The sequence below is a fragment of the Podarcis bocagei genome, assembly GCF_964188305.1.
Source record: "Podarcis bocagei genome assembly, chromosome: 2".
Classification (NCBI taxonomy): Eukaryota; Metazoa; Chordata; class Lepidosauria; order Squamata; family Lacertidae; genus Podarcis; species Podarcis bocagei.
This window is the reverse complement of record NC_138126.1, coordinates 50,505,587-50,520,112: the sequence shown is the minus strand read 5'-3', so window position 1 is coordinate 50,520,112 and position 14,526 is coordinate 50,505,587. Positions and strand designations below refer to the sequence as shown.

At 43.0% G+C, this 14,526-nt stretch overlaps 1 protein-coding gene across 1 annotated transcript; it reads right to left on the bottom strand.

The window, feature by feature from the left end:
• Nucleotides 1-516: 516 nt before the first annotated feature.
• On the bottom strand, nt 517-14,082 carry LOC308581629 (parapinopsin-like; the record flags this gene model as incomplete). The annotated part of the gene is made up of 4 exons (XM_081184313.1): nt 517-793; nt 2,813-3,055; nt 5,215-5,543; nt 13,755-14,082. 4 exons carry the CDS (start codon nt 14,080-14,082, stop codon nt 656-658), a joined length of 1,038 nt encoding a protein of 345 aa, XP_081040439.1. The 3' UTR covers nt 517-655.
• Between the last annotated feature and the right edge of the window lie 444 nt (nt 14,083-14,526).

The window sequence follows — 14,526 nt, the reverse complement described above, 5'->3', positions numbered from 1 at the left end:
TTTGAAATCATTGCAGTACATGCAGCATTCTATTCCCAGCTAGTGGGATATGGCCATCTGTCTTGCTCCCTCTCATTGTTTTCCACCAGCGACGTAGAACAACTTTATTCTTTTGAACTTCAATTAATTGTTTCTCTCACGCCCTATGGGCTTTTACTGTTTACATTTGATTTGATTCCTAATTTGCATTTGATTTATGCTTGCATTTCATTTGTGTTTGTTCTTGATTGTTGCTTTTAAACATGCCGTTGAGTCTTAATGCTGTATTTGTATTTTATTGTTATTTTTTCCAATTTTATTTTTAACCGCTGGATGCTACCTCAGGTGCCTTAAAGTGTAAATGAGATATTAAATATATTAATAAATACTAGTAGGAGCAACACGATCAAACACAGTGATTATTTGCAGGATGTTTTATACACCATAAAACCACCTTTCACAAAAAGACTCAAAGGCCAAGGAAGAGTTGTCAGGCCTTCAGATTTTGCATTAGACAATAACTGGAAAAGAAAGAAAAAGAAGATAACAAAAGCTCCAGTGCTAAAACACACATATAGAGGAGTAAGCCTCACTAAACCCAGTGGGACTTACTTCTGAGGAAACATGCAGAGCGCTCTACTGTAAGTCAATAAAAATACATATATTGAATTGTGTTCTACTGTGGAGAAACTTTGCCGCATCTTGAAGAGGAAGCAGGGGCAATAGTAGAAACTTCTAGATCAGTTTCATCCACTTGATTGGAAGCACATGGATTTTTTCCACACAGGAGACACCTAACGAGACAATCGCGGAACTGGAAAGGAAAAGTACAAATTTACTTTTGGCTCATGCCACATTTGATTATACGTCATCCATATACAAAACACATATATATGTGTTTGTGTGTGTGTGTATTGCTGTGAGACACGTAAAGACTGTATCCAACATTGCAGCTCTAAGGGTAGAAGGGGCTGCCATGTGCATAATTAAATTTCCTCTTCTTTCCCTGTTCATTTCTGCCACTCCTCCCCTTGCATCCTCAAATATCAGCTCTGGAGGGATGGGGGAAACCCTCTGAAGCAGATTTTGGGGAGGTGGGGGGGGGAGAAGAGAGAATGGAACCCCACTGGCACAGCATTGGATAAAGCCCAGTATGTTTGGTATGTTACAACCCATCGCATACAACCAGGGTTGCCACTGTGAAATCCCCAGAAACTGTTGTGCTGCCTAAAATCTGCCTCTGAGATAAGGACAGGGGGCATTGAGACAAAAAGGATGAAGGAAAGGTTCAGAAGAGGGAATTGATTTATGGGGGCGGAGGCGGGAAGAGAAAACCACAAGTTTTAAAAACAAACCAGAACAAAAAGCAAAATTGATTTGGGATTTAGCACATAGTATTTGCATGCCAGCAGTTTAGAAAACAGATTCTTCCTGAATATTAACAGCTAGAATAGGGTATTTTCCCTCTTTCTCTAAAGTAGGGTTTTTTTCCACCTGTGGCTTCATAGGGGTCCATTAAATGGCTGCAAAAAAGAAAGCTCCCCCCCCCATGCCATAAAACAAATTGTATGCAAAATTTTGTGCCTATATTTATATGCATTTTTCTAGTGAGGGGGTTCCATAGCTTTCATCAGATTCTCGAAGGAGTCAATGATCCCCAAAATGACCACTGCTCTAAAGACAACATATTATTATGTATGCTATGACATAAATTTCTAAGCAATAAGTATTTATCTTCTTTAAGTATGTATGTATGTATGTATGTCAAAAGACTCATTTACTATTAAAATGATATTTAAGTCTAAATCCAGCACAGGGTTAGGCATGCTTAAGACCATTGTATTCAATGGGCTTAGTGCTTCCTAGCTCTGTTGAGTTTTTTATTTATTAATATCAGCACATTAAGCAATTCATACTATTTTTATGCACTGATGAAAGTTTCAAAGGCATTTTTTATGCTATAATAGATTAGGATCTTATTTTGTGTAACTGGGCAAAAAATCCTGAATGTTAATATAATGGTTACTGAAACAAGTGCATGAAGAAAACAGAAAACGCATCCTTGATAAATCATTATAATAAGAATACAACTTTAATTCATTTAGCCACAAGGTGGCAGCATAGAAAATAATTCTGCACATACAGCAGGCAGCTTTAAGGCAATCCTGGGACAAACCCACCAGAGCATTATGCTATATTCTTTGTGCACAATAATGTTTTGTATTTCTCGATTTACTTCCTGACTAGTGAACAGACAGCAACGTGTGTTTGATCTGTTGTGCAACCTAAAAAGCAGGTCAAGCACATACAAAATTCTTGGTTAGAGAACATTTCCCTTTTTGCAATGTGTACCATCCCTGTGAGCCTGCTAGGAAAGCTGGCATGCCTGAATAGATATAAAAGCAATGTAAGCAATTCTATTTACTTGGGAAAGTCCAGACCTGCAGATAGATGATTTGTGGTATAGTATACTCTACATATCATGCAGTGGCGTAGCGTGGGTTGTCAGCACCCGGGGCAAGGCAAGTAATTTGCGCCCCCTAACCCGTGGATTTGCGCCCCCTAACCCTAACCCCCAGATGTTGCGCCCGGTGCGGCCGGCCCCCCCTGCACCCCCCACGCTACGCCACTGATATCATGTGGGGTGGGGGGTAAGATCAGGGCAGCGGATTTTATTTTGCAGTGTAGTTCAGAAGAGAGAGCAGAGGGATTTGGAAGTAAAATCCAGGGTGGTGGATTTTTTTTAAAAAAAGACTCCCAATGGATGTTGAGTCTATACAATATTTATACTTTGATTTTCATGCTCCACAGATCATATTGAGTTTAAACTCACCTGCTTGTTCATAAAAATGTAGATGATTGGATTATAGAACGTGCTGCTTTTTGCCAGGTACATAGGAATGGTGGCTATAATAGGATTAATGTAGATTTGAGGATTACCCACAACTACCAGGGCAAAAGTTGCGTAAGGAAGCCAGCAGATCAAGAATGCCATCACCATGACTATCACCATCCGTGACACTTGAGCTTCCGCTTTCGTTGTTGAGCCTCGTTGAGCTACTCCAACTTTAGCAACCTAGTTAAAAATAGCACATTCAACACCTATCAAAAATAGGACATACATCAGTGTAATTACATTTCATTGCACATAAAAGAATAGGATGACAGTTCACGTGGAAGTGCTTAGGAATGTTTTATTCTGCATGCCAGCAGGAAGTTCAGGTCAGCCTTTACAGAGCAAGATTATTTTGGGAGAGAGAGAACAGGAGGCTTTTGTAATAATCTGCTAATTTGCAAATATCCAGATTGAACAGGTCTTGAGGGATGCAGAAGCAAGTGTATGGATACTGGCAATCTGACATGTAAAGGTGACAATGGCACCCATGGTCTGAGCTGATATGATGTCTTAGAACAGGAATAGTTAATGTGGTCCCCTCCAGCCATTATAGACTACAATTCTTGACCATTGGCCAAGCTAGCAGGGACTGATAGGAGCTGAAGTCCATCAGCATCTAGAGGGTAGCACATTGGGTACCCTTGATTCAATCTGTCTGCCTACAAATGTTCGCAACTGCGTAGTCTTACAAGTTCACCTAAAAGACGTTTGGCTGCAAAAGCTGGGAAAAGGGAGCTGTGAGTACAAGGTTGGGAGGCCAAAGATTGGAAAGCGCAGTGAAAATAAATTCCAGGAGGTAGGGAAGAAATAAGAAACTCAGAGTGACCAAAGTTCTCCCTTAAACATAGCATATGATGGAAAAAGGCACGCCAGAGGAAATGCAATTTGCCAAGATACAGGAATGCTACAGGGTCTGGACCTGAAAGCTCTAATGTGGCAGCGAGGAAAGCAGTAAAGGCACGGACCAAACTCCATTACTACACGGAAAGTGGCCATGTGATGGACAGATAAATTCCTTGTAGGCCTGTTTTTGTTTTTTCATCTGAGCAGGCTTTAAAGAAGTGCTTCATATGTTATATACAGAAGGTTTGCTTGATAAATGTGAGGGGAAATATCTGTTTTGGAGTTTAGCTAAGAGGGTGAATTTAAAACAAATTGTAAACACTTTTCAAAGCCAGGAATGTGAGAAGCTGCCTTAGACCAAGGCAGACCATTGTTCCATCTAGCTGAGGAGTGCCAACACGGACTGGCAGTGACTCTCCAGGGTTTCAGGCAGGAACCTTTCCCCATCCTACTTGAAGCCACAGAAGACTGAACCTACAACCTTTTGAAAATTTGAACTAGCACTGAAAATACCTTCCAAATACAATACAGTCCCTTGTCTCATAGCCAGTTTCCCTGCTAACCTGTGGTGTGGGTTTCTGTTCAGCAAATGTGTGCTTGCTTCAGTAGCAGATTGACAGCCAGAGCAAATCCCACAAACAAGGTGTTGTAATATGTTGCCACTGGTTTGCCACCACAAGCAACCCAACTACCACATTACACACTAGCTGCAAGGATAGCTCCACATAGAGCACATTGCATTAATACACATTTGAGGTTGCCAATGCATGGACACTAGAGGACACCTGTGCTTCCAGTGACAGTGATGGATCTAGGAGCACCTAACATTATCTTCTTATATTGCACACATTAATGTGTGTGCGCACACAGCCCTTGTGAGTGGCAAAAGCAGCCCCAATGCTATGTGTGAATCTGAATCACAGATAAGTTGTTAATGAAATTGTGCTTTGGTACGGAAAATATGTAAGATATGAGCACCCATGCTTAGTGTTAAGTTGTGGGCAAACATATCAGACAACACAGTGATTCTTCAAACAGCTCTTGTTTATTCAAAGGCCAGAACAGAACTGAACTGGGGAACTCAGTCAGCCTGCTTATATAGAGCTCCAGAACAGCGTAACTGTAGCAACTTTCTAAAACTATCCAATCACTGAACGTCACTTTTGATCCTTCATTTGCATAACTAACTACAGTATCCCCCTGTTGGCTCGGGGTGAGAACTTCAGTACATAACACTTAGTGAGGCCTAAGCACACCAGTTTAACATTTGCCTAAATTCAGATTCCATGTGCTCCGATTCCTTGAATGATGACGGTATGCAACATAAAGTAGCCGATGTTGTCCAAGTTAAAAAAAAAAAATGTAGCTCAAGCCCTTGGGCCAGATTGTCTTTTGAATGAGTCAGTACATTTTAATTCTGGATTTTTTTTTAATGGTGCTAAAACACTTTTAAGGTCAGCAAATTAAGCAAAACATAATACGAAATGCAGCACTACCTGGCGCAGAGTCCATAGTAGATATCCATAGGAAACCAAGATGGCAGCGAACGGAATTGTAAAGCAGAATAGAAAGTAGCAGACAATATAGGAAACATTAATAGGGTCACTGTTGTACCAGTCTGGAGCACAGGAGGTCATGACGCCTTCCATCTGGTATCCTCCCCAACCAAAAAGAGGGGGAGTGTTCCAAACGAGAGACCAGACCCAGGACGCAGCAACTCCAATCATGGCTTTCCTGGTGGTAAAAGTAAGTGTTCCCATAGGCTTGCCGATCACAATCGCACGGTCTATAGCTATCACTGCTATGGTGCATAAAGCCACAATGCCTGCAATTGCAGTGAAAACATGTTATTCATTGCTTTTAATATTAAAAATATTACACAAACTATATCGCAACTCGTACTTTTGAATTTCTGAAGAGCCTAGATGCATTCAAACCCTTACCTTTCTAGGGTGCCAGCATGAGGAATTTGCAACATTCTGCTGTAGCTTTGAATTACACCCTTCAGAAGAAATCTTCCTTCCATTGACAACATTACTTTCAACTAGTATCTCCTGGATCAGGGATGGGGAACCTGTGTGGCCCTCCACGTGCTGTTGTACCACAGCTCCAACCATCCCCTGACCATTGGCCTTTGACTTGTGCTAGTGGGAGTTTGGGGTCAAGCAACATTTGGAAGGTCACAGGTTCCACACTCCAATATCATCACCTGATTCTTCTACGTCTTATTTATTAAATTTGTCCCTTGCTTTATCTCGCCCAAGGCAACCCAAAGTAATTTGCAAGCAAGCAAACAAAAGCCACATAAGTATATTAAAACCAGGGAGAAAATACATTGAAAACATCTCCCCACCTCTCTCACTTCTAAAAGGCCATAGAAAAGGGACAAAGGGCTGGTTATAGAGGGACGTTTTTGGCTGCCATCTAAAGATATATAATAATGGCACCAGGCAAGCCACTCTGGGGAGAGCATTCCACACAAAGCATTCCACACCCATTCCACATTCCTCTTGTGGGGTGGGCACATGAAGAAGGGCCTCAGATGATGATTGTAGGGTCCTTGACGTATTGCGGTCCTGAGCTATTTAAGGCTTTATCATTCTAAACCAGCACTTTGAATTGGGCTGGGAAACTAGTTGGCATAGGGCCAGGATTGGTGTTACAACCTGGCCACTGAATTCTGCTGTCTTTAAAGGCAGTCCCATGCATAGCATGTTGAAGTAATCTAACTTAGGGGTTACCAGAACACAGAAACAGGCCAAGTGCTAATATATGCAACATTCAGGAAATTCAGCTTGGTCACATTTAATTTTAAACGGAGTTGCCCCACTTCCAAAGTTTAGTGGATTAGTTAAGAGAGAGAGCCAGGGAAGTTAGATTTCTTCAGCAAGCTTGGTAGTTATTTAAAAATCATTAATATAGACACAGAGATAAAATGTATATAGCAAATTTAGAAAGGTATCAGTAAGATACAATAAGATACAAATATGCTTAACAAGCAGAGTCCAGATAGCTATAAAAGGCAAAAAGGGCATCTGTAAAAGAGAAAGTTTTGCCAAAATGAGAAGAACTAAAAGTAGTACAAACTCTGGCAAAACAAATATAAATTAGCAATACGGCCAAAACAGTTTTACCAAAGAGCATTGTTGGTAAGCAGTTTTAAAAATTTATAGTAATTTAAAATATGACATTCTAGAACTATCCGTTAAAAGCCATTGGGTCTGGTCATTTGTCAGATTACAAATTAACACTGAACAAGTCAAATTCTGTGTGAAGGATTATTAGGAAAGGAGTTGAAAATAAAATCACCAATATAATATTGCCATATAAAAATGTATGGTACCACCCCACTGGAAGACTGCATACAGTTCTGACACTCTACCTGAAGATGGAAGTTCTAGAGCAAGAAAAGGAGCAGAAAACTCTCAACGCTCCAAGGTTAAAACATTTTGAGCTCTGTTAGTGTAGAGAAGAGGTAGGCTAAGCTTGAACATGAAGGAAGTTTATAAAATTCTGTATAGTGTGGAAAAAGTGGAAGAGAAAAACTTTTATCCCTCACCCATAAGAGTAGAACTTGGGATCACTTGCTTTAATAGCTTGCCACGTCATTCAGAACAACAATATAATCATCATCATCATTCATACAACATACAACAGAATATTTGAAGAGAGCCACTGGTTAGATCACTGTGCATGGGGCTTTGCCTTTGCTTTTGTACAGTTTGATTTCATACCATGGGGTGGGGGTGTGTGAGATACAGGTCACCCAACATCATTTTGATTTTAGAAGACCAGCTCCACATCTGTCAAACTTGGCCTGCGTGGAATGGGAGAGATAAGGATCTGGCCTGCTGGATGGACCCAGTTCCCCACCCCTACTTTTAAAGCAGACTCGTATATAATATCAGCTTCATTCACTAAATGAGTGCATGCATGCCCCCTTCACCCTGACTTTTCCATCTTGAGCAGAAAGGTCTAAGGGGGCTTCTAAGCTCAATCAGGAAACATGCCTGCCCAGAGTCCCTAGCTATGAAGAACCTTCACATTGGGATATGGTGGTCACTTCTAGGCAACCTGTTTATTGAGCATCAATTTGTAAGTGGAACCTGGTGTAAGAAAGAAGACAGGGAGGTGGGGCCTGATTGAGGGCAGGCTGAGGTTTTTGGGACAGTGATCCATTCACCCTAAATAACGAGCCTCCACTGCTGAAATAACACAGCAAGTTGTGGTTGAACAAAATATGGTACTCCTTCTCCTAGAGGAAGAGATGGGAAAGTGCACATTTTCCTCACACTGTTAAAGATGGCTCATCTGTGGGCCAGTAAATGCTAGTTCCTGGGTTAGGGAGTGGAGAAACATCAGAGGAGAGCTGTTGCCTTCATGTTCAGCTATTGACCTTCCTGGGAAAATCTGGCTAGCCAGAGTGAAACAGGCACCTTAGGATTGTTCCTATCAAGATGCCGGCTTTGAGAAAACTATCCTCAGATATTTGTAATTGTGTTGCATTCAGTGTTTTTATTTGCCCGCTTTTATTTTATTGATAAATACTGGCTCCACTCCTTAGTCAGATATAAAGCTTTGTATTCCAAGCAAATAACTGCAGCTAGTAAAGTGTAATTTCTTATTGATACTTCATCTCAGTTCAACTGTCATCTCTTAATGCACCAGGAAGAAAAGTGTTGAAAACAGTGCAATTTTCATTCACCAGTAAGTGCTATAAAAATTAGAGTTCTCTAAGGACAGCTCATATGAAGTTGAGCTCCTAGGCTGAACAATGGGATGCAAGTAAAAGAACTGATGAGATTATAAAATGTCTTGTTAAGCCATCCCATGAATACTGAGCCACGTTTTAATTACTGCATCATAAAAATAGACAGTGTGGCAAGCTTAGAAATGGCAATGAAGATTGATTTTTTAAAGAAAGGATGCCGGGTGCATATAAAAAGGAAATGTGCATTGTGGGGGATAGATGAGGAAAAAAAGTAGTTTTGTTGTAATGTACATAAAATGCTGTATGGATTTAAAAGTGAGCTGGGTCCCTCTAAATAGGCAGTTTGCAGGCATCCTATATGCCTGTTTTATATTGAAACCCCATTCACTCATTCTCTCCCCACTCCCACCCCTTAAATATCATTGCAGCAGAGGGGGAGAGGAATGTCCCTATTAGTCACCCACCCAACCCCTGCCAGGTTTTCTGTAGCCTCCTCCATCCTAGTGTTTGGGACTGAATCTCTGCAGCAGGGGTCTGCTGTACTCAGACTGGCTCCCCATGCAAAACCTGGAAGAGCAGGGCTCTACATCCTGAATGCAGTGGCGTAGCGTGGGGGGTGCAGGGGGGCCCCGGCCGCACCGGGCGCAACATCTGGGGGTTAGGGTTAGGGGGCACAAATCCATGGGTTAGGGGGCGCAAATCCACGGGTTAGGGGGCGCAAATTACTTGCCTTGCCCCAGGTGCTGACAACCCACGCTACGCCACTGCCTGAATGGAACCTACTTGGATAGAGCAGGCTCCCTGCTAGAAATCTACAGCCCCAAAATGGAGAAGACATGGCTATAACTTTGTTCCTCTGTGCAGCTACCCTGTGTGACACCCTGCAAGAACTACAGTTTAGGGCAGCTTCCTAACAATGAAATATTCTCAAGCCTTTAGACTGGTCTCATCTACCCAAACTTGCCATTGGGCACTCCTACAAAGGAAGCTGTGTAGAAGGATTTTCTGTTTAAGCTGGTTGTCTGCCTGAGCAACAATGGATTTCCTAGCTATGAGGCATTTGGAAGAGTTCTTTGGCTTGGGCTCCTGGCTTGGGCTCCCCGCTCCAACTCCTTTGCACAATCCTGGCTCCCTATCCCTGTGCTCTGACAGCTGCATACAGCTCAGCCCTGACAGTGTCAGCATCTGGGAGAATTCCAGCCATGTAAAGTGGCATAGCCTAAACCAGGCTTCCTCAACCGCGGCCCTCCAGATGTTTTTGGCCTACAACTCCCATGATCCCTAGCTAGCAGGACCAATGGTCAGGGATGACGGGAATTGTAGTCTCAAAACATCTGGAGGGCCGAGGAAGCCTGGCCTAAACACAGATTTACTACCGCAGTGTAAAGTAGGCCACTGTGACTGGCCCTAATTCACCCAATGACCTTGTCCACTCCAAGCTCAATGCTACACAACACTACACTGGTATAAACCGGCCACAAAGACAGATGGTATAGTCAAGAATAATACACTTGGCCTAAGCCATATAGGGCTTTCTGTCAAACCAGCACTCAAACTCAAAATAAAGTATATGATGAAAAGCACTCTGACTTTTAATAGTTGTCAAGAACAGCCCTACAGAGAATGTGCAAATTAATAGATTTCTGCTCTCTCTCTCTCTCTCTCTCTCTCTCTCTCTCTCTCTCTCTCTCTCTCCCTCCCTCCCTCCCTCTCTCTCTCTCTCTCTCTCTCTCTGTGTGTGTGTGTAGAGGAAATGAATTTCCTTCTCTGGCTTTCTTGAATAGTAGCTATATTAGTTTTACATGTGTTACATGTGCTTTAACTGAAAAAAAACAACAACCAAACCATGCCACCAGAAAACTTGGAGGAGCTTACACCTGAAAAGACCTGCATAGGATCGGGAATTCTAATATGAGAGAGCCATGGTGAAAACCGGAGAATGGTGCTCTCTATAGGTTAATCCAGGACACATTTGTCTCTCACTGTGCTCATCAAAGATCCTGGCTCCATCCAGGGACGCGGACTTATAAAAAATATTGGGGGGGCCCGGGAAAGATCATGAATAATAAATAAGCTCATGAATATGCAAATAAGGTGGCGCCGCCTCCTCGTGAGCGAATAGGGGAGAGCGTGCTGCGCCTATTAATCAGCTCCGGAACAGCTGATATGCGGGAAACGTGGGGCTAGCCGGAGAAGAGAGGGCGAGCCCCCTCCGCTCCGGCCCTAAATAGGGCAAGCCACACACCCCCAGCCAGCCGATTGGTACCCGGTCGTTCTCGAGGGGGCTGAAACCGCCAGGAGGAAGGAAATTTCCCCCGGCAGTGCCTTGGCCGTGGCGGTGGTGTTGCGAAGCAGCGAGGCAGGAGCCCCCGCCCCCGGGGATTCCCTAATCTCGCGGGGGACGGCCGGGGCTCTCCGACTAGGGCGCGCGGCTGGCTGGCTGGCGAGGGAGCAGGTGGGGAGGAGGCGGGGGACGGCGGCGGCGCTCTGCTGGAAGGGCGCCCGAGATTATTGGGGGGGCTGAGCCCCCCAAAAAAATTTTTTGAGGGGGCTCGAGCCCCCTCAGGCCCCATGGAGTCGGCGCCTATGGCTCCACCTACCGCGGGAATGTGACCCTTAACAGAAAAAGGTTGCCAGCCTTTGCACCAGGCAGATGGGTGGCATATAAATAAATTATTCTTATTCTTATTATTAGCCATCATTTGAGTGTCTGGCCCTCTGGGGGTTTGATGGTACACAGTGCATCCATGAAAGAAGGTTAAGAAAGAGCAGGGTGTTAGATTCCTTGGTGGGCCCTCATTCTGAAGCCCTAGTGCTTGGGAATCATGGCTCTGTTTTCAGAGGGAGTTTACAAGGCTAACTTCATTTCATAATCTTCACTGAAGAAATAGGCTCTTTAGAAATGCTTTGTTAGAACAACTCCCTCCCCATGTTTGGGTCACTGCACTTCTATCCAAGAGAGTGACACCTCATGCTTTCACATGTCAGGAGCTTTTTTAAAAAAACATTTTGAGCATCACTATAAAAACCCATTTCTTTTCTGAAACACACTGAAGCTGCTATTTTTGATTTGCTTGCCTGGAGCCAAATTTCTGTCACAACTGTTCTCAAGAAATGCTTCTCTATTGTGAAAAAACTCTTTTATATGTTGACAAACCCTTGATTTTTTATTTATTTTTTAGCAATAGCCCTTGGTATTGCAACAACTAACGGGATATGTGCTTTCTAGGTTGGCAATTATTTCAGCTGAGTTCTTTGGCAAAGGGCATAGAATTTTTGATAGTGTAGTAGATGACATTTCATCTCAGGAAAATGTTTTAGAAGGAATGCAGCATTTTAAAAACATGCCAGTATCTTGATTAGTAAAGATTTAACATAAAAATGTGAACATGTATGCTTGAACATGTATGTTTCCTGAGCATATTCTGTTGTCAATTAAAATCTAAGTTAGATTATGAATGTTTGATTGCTTTGTTTTGCCATTGTTAAGTGCATGTAGTATGAGCCAGGAAGTCCCTGGATCAAATCTTAGCAATGGACTCACTCAGGGGTCTCTATTATTATCCTCAGCAAAAAAACCCATCCCATGAAACATGAGGATAATAACAGAGGCATAGCGGGTGGCGCTGTGGGTTAAACCACAGAGCCTAGGACTTGCCAGTCAGAAGGTCGGCTCTTTGAATCCCCGCGACGGGGTGAGCTCCTGTTGCTCGGTCCCTGCTCCTGCCAACCTAGCAGTTCGAAAGCACATCAAAGTGCAAGTAGATAAATAAGTACCACTCCGGCGGGAAGATAAACAGCATTTTTGTGCGCTGCTCTGCAGGCCACATGACTCGGAAGCTGTACGCCGGCTCCCTCAGCCAATAAAGCGAGATGAGCACCACAACCCCAGAGTCGGTCATGGCTGGACCTAATGGTCAGGGGTCCCTTTACCTTTACCTAGCAAGGTCAGGTGGTACCTGGTGCAGAATTTTTTTTTGTCAACCCCCCCCCCCTATCGACGGCTCGGGGTAGTCTTGGGGGTTGCAGGCTGGTGGCGCACCTGGGAGTGACATTCAGCGCATCGCCCGCCCACAACTCTCAAGCCTCCCCCGAGCTGTCAAAATGAAGGCAAAGCAGGGCAGCTCCCCCCTTCCCCCGACTGCTCGGGGTAGACTTGGGAGTCGTGGGTGGGCGGCGTGCCGAATGTCACCCCCCTCAGGTATGACACCCAGGGCGGTCCTCCCCCCACCCTCCCTTCCTACGGCTCTGGATAATAATATATGACATGATTTACAGGGCTGTTATAATTTTTAAAAATAAAACTTTATGAGTGTTTATTCCTTAACTAATTCATCATATATCGTCTTTATCTTCAGCACATTTTAAAGGTACTGAAAGACAGTAAGCGAAGGGCTTTGAGCTTTTAGGGGAAACGCTGCATCATTTCTAAGTGTTGATATTTTTAAAAGATGGAGGGAAGACAGGGCTTGGTTAAAGGAGAAGTGAGGACAGAGGAGGAAACAAACCTACAGGCAAAGCAATCCTGAAGCAGAGGTGGCTTGAAGAGGTGCACTTGCCATCACATCCACAGCCCTACAGGTGCTGCTGGACATAGTGAAAGGTAAGGAGCAACAACCCTCCCCTTTTCTGCAGCACTAATCCTAGGTTGTTAATACTCCAAGACTATTCCATGATAAATGGTTTGTGAAATAATTGCCATACACAAGGTACATACTGTAAAGACAAAAGTTTTTTCTGTTTGATAGGTGGTGCACACAGAGAAGCAATGGAGGCTTATTTAACTTCCTAGAGTTAAATACCAACCAATTGAATGGCAAACAGAGGCAATATTTTGGGGCAGAGGTTCAGGGCACCCCCAAAGGAGAATCAGCAGGATGGCACCCAAATGCAGCCCATTTTGAAGCGACATTACCGCCAAAGACTATTTCAAATTACCTAACTGCATTACTGATAGCAAAGTCAGAGACAAAGGTCCAAGTTGCTCCATTTCCGCCCCCTGATCTTGCACCTATGCAAAGCTAAGAGAGATGTAATTTTATTTTTAAGCCATGACTCTACCTGCTAAAAAGATTGTGATAAAAAAATGCATGATATTAAAACACACACATATTAAAACTGTAAGCATATATGCTGCAATAGGGAGAAAAATAAATAAGAGACCAGCATTGTTGAAATGCTAGCACAGCTAGGAGTCTTACAGAAATCTGTTGCTCTTCCTACCATGCAAATACAATTTAGTTGCTTGTGCTAACTGTAAACATTTCAGCGTCTGGCTCCTTTCTAACTTATGATACAACAAATCAGTTTTAGACAAGTACTCACCAAAAAATGCCATAGAAAAGCCTTCGGTGACACAGCCAACTCTACCCAGGTTGTAATAGCCAACAGCATTTGTTTCTACATTCAGAGTTCCTCCCAACAAGGCTGCTCCAAGATCTGCTATGGCTAAGTTGACCAGGGAATAGTTAATTGGCTGACGAAGCTGTCTGTACTTAATAGTTACTGCAATAACGGTTGTATTCAGAATTACTGATAAAGTGCAAGATATTGCCATGATAATTGCAATTATAGTGTAACCAATACGAGGCATCAAGACCACTCTTCCTGTGCTGACATTCACTGACAAGGGATTGGTGTCCAGAGAATCCATTTGTTGTTAGGACACCAAACTGAGATAAAATACTATTTGAGCCTTTTTGCGTTGTGCTACCTGTCAGTCTCCAGTCATTCTTTTCTCTAGATGACTATGAAACCCCTTCTCGTTTGATGTTTCAAGAAATACAAGGCATGATATTCCATGGATTACACAACATTTAAAGCAAATCCTTAGATCCGGATTTCTTTGATCATAATTCTCCCCTCATCATTCATTTTCTAATTAATCTAGCACTACACTCATCATAATTACTGCAGCAGAGAAATATGTCTTGCACAGAACTTTTTATTTTTCCTAGGGCAGTGGAGTGCATAATTCATTTTAAGAATGAACCTGTGCAATCTAAATGCATTTGGGAAAGCAGTTTCCTTAATAGGAATAATCAATAATGGTTTTTCCCTCCCTGACATGCTGAGTGAATCTTTCCACCTGGGTTCC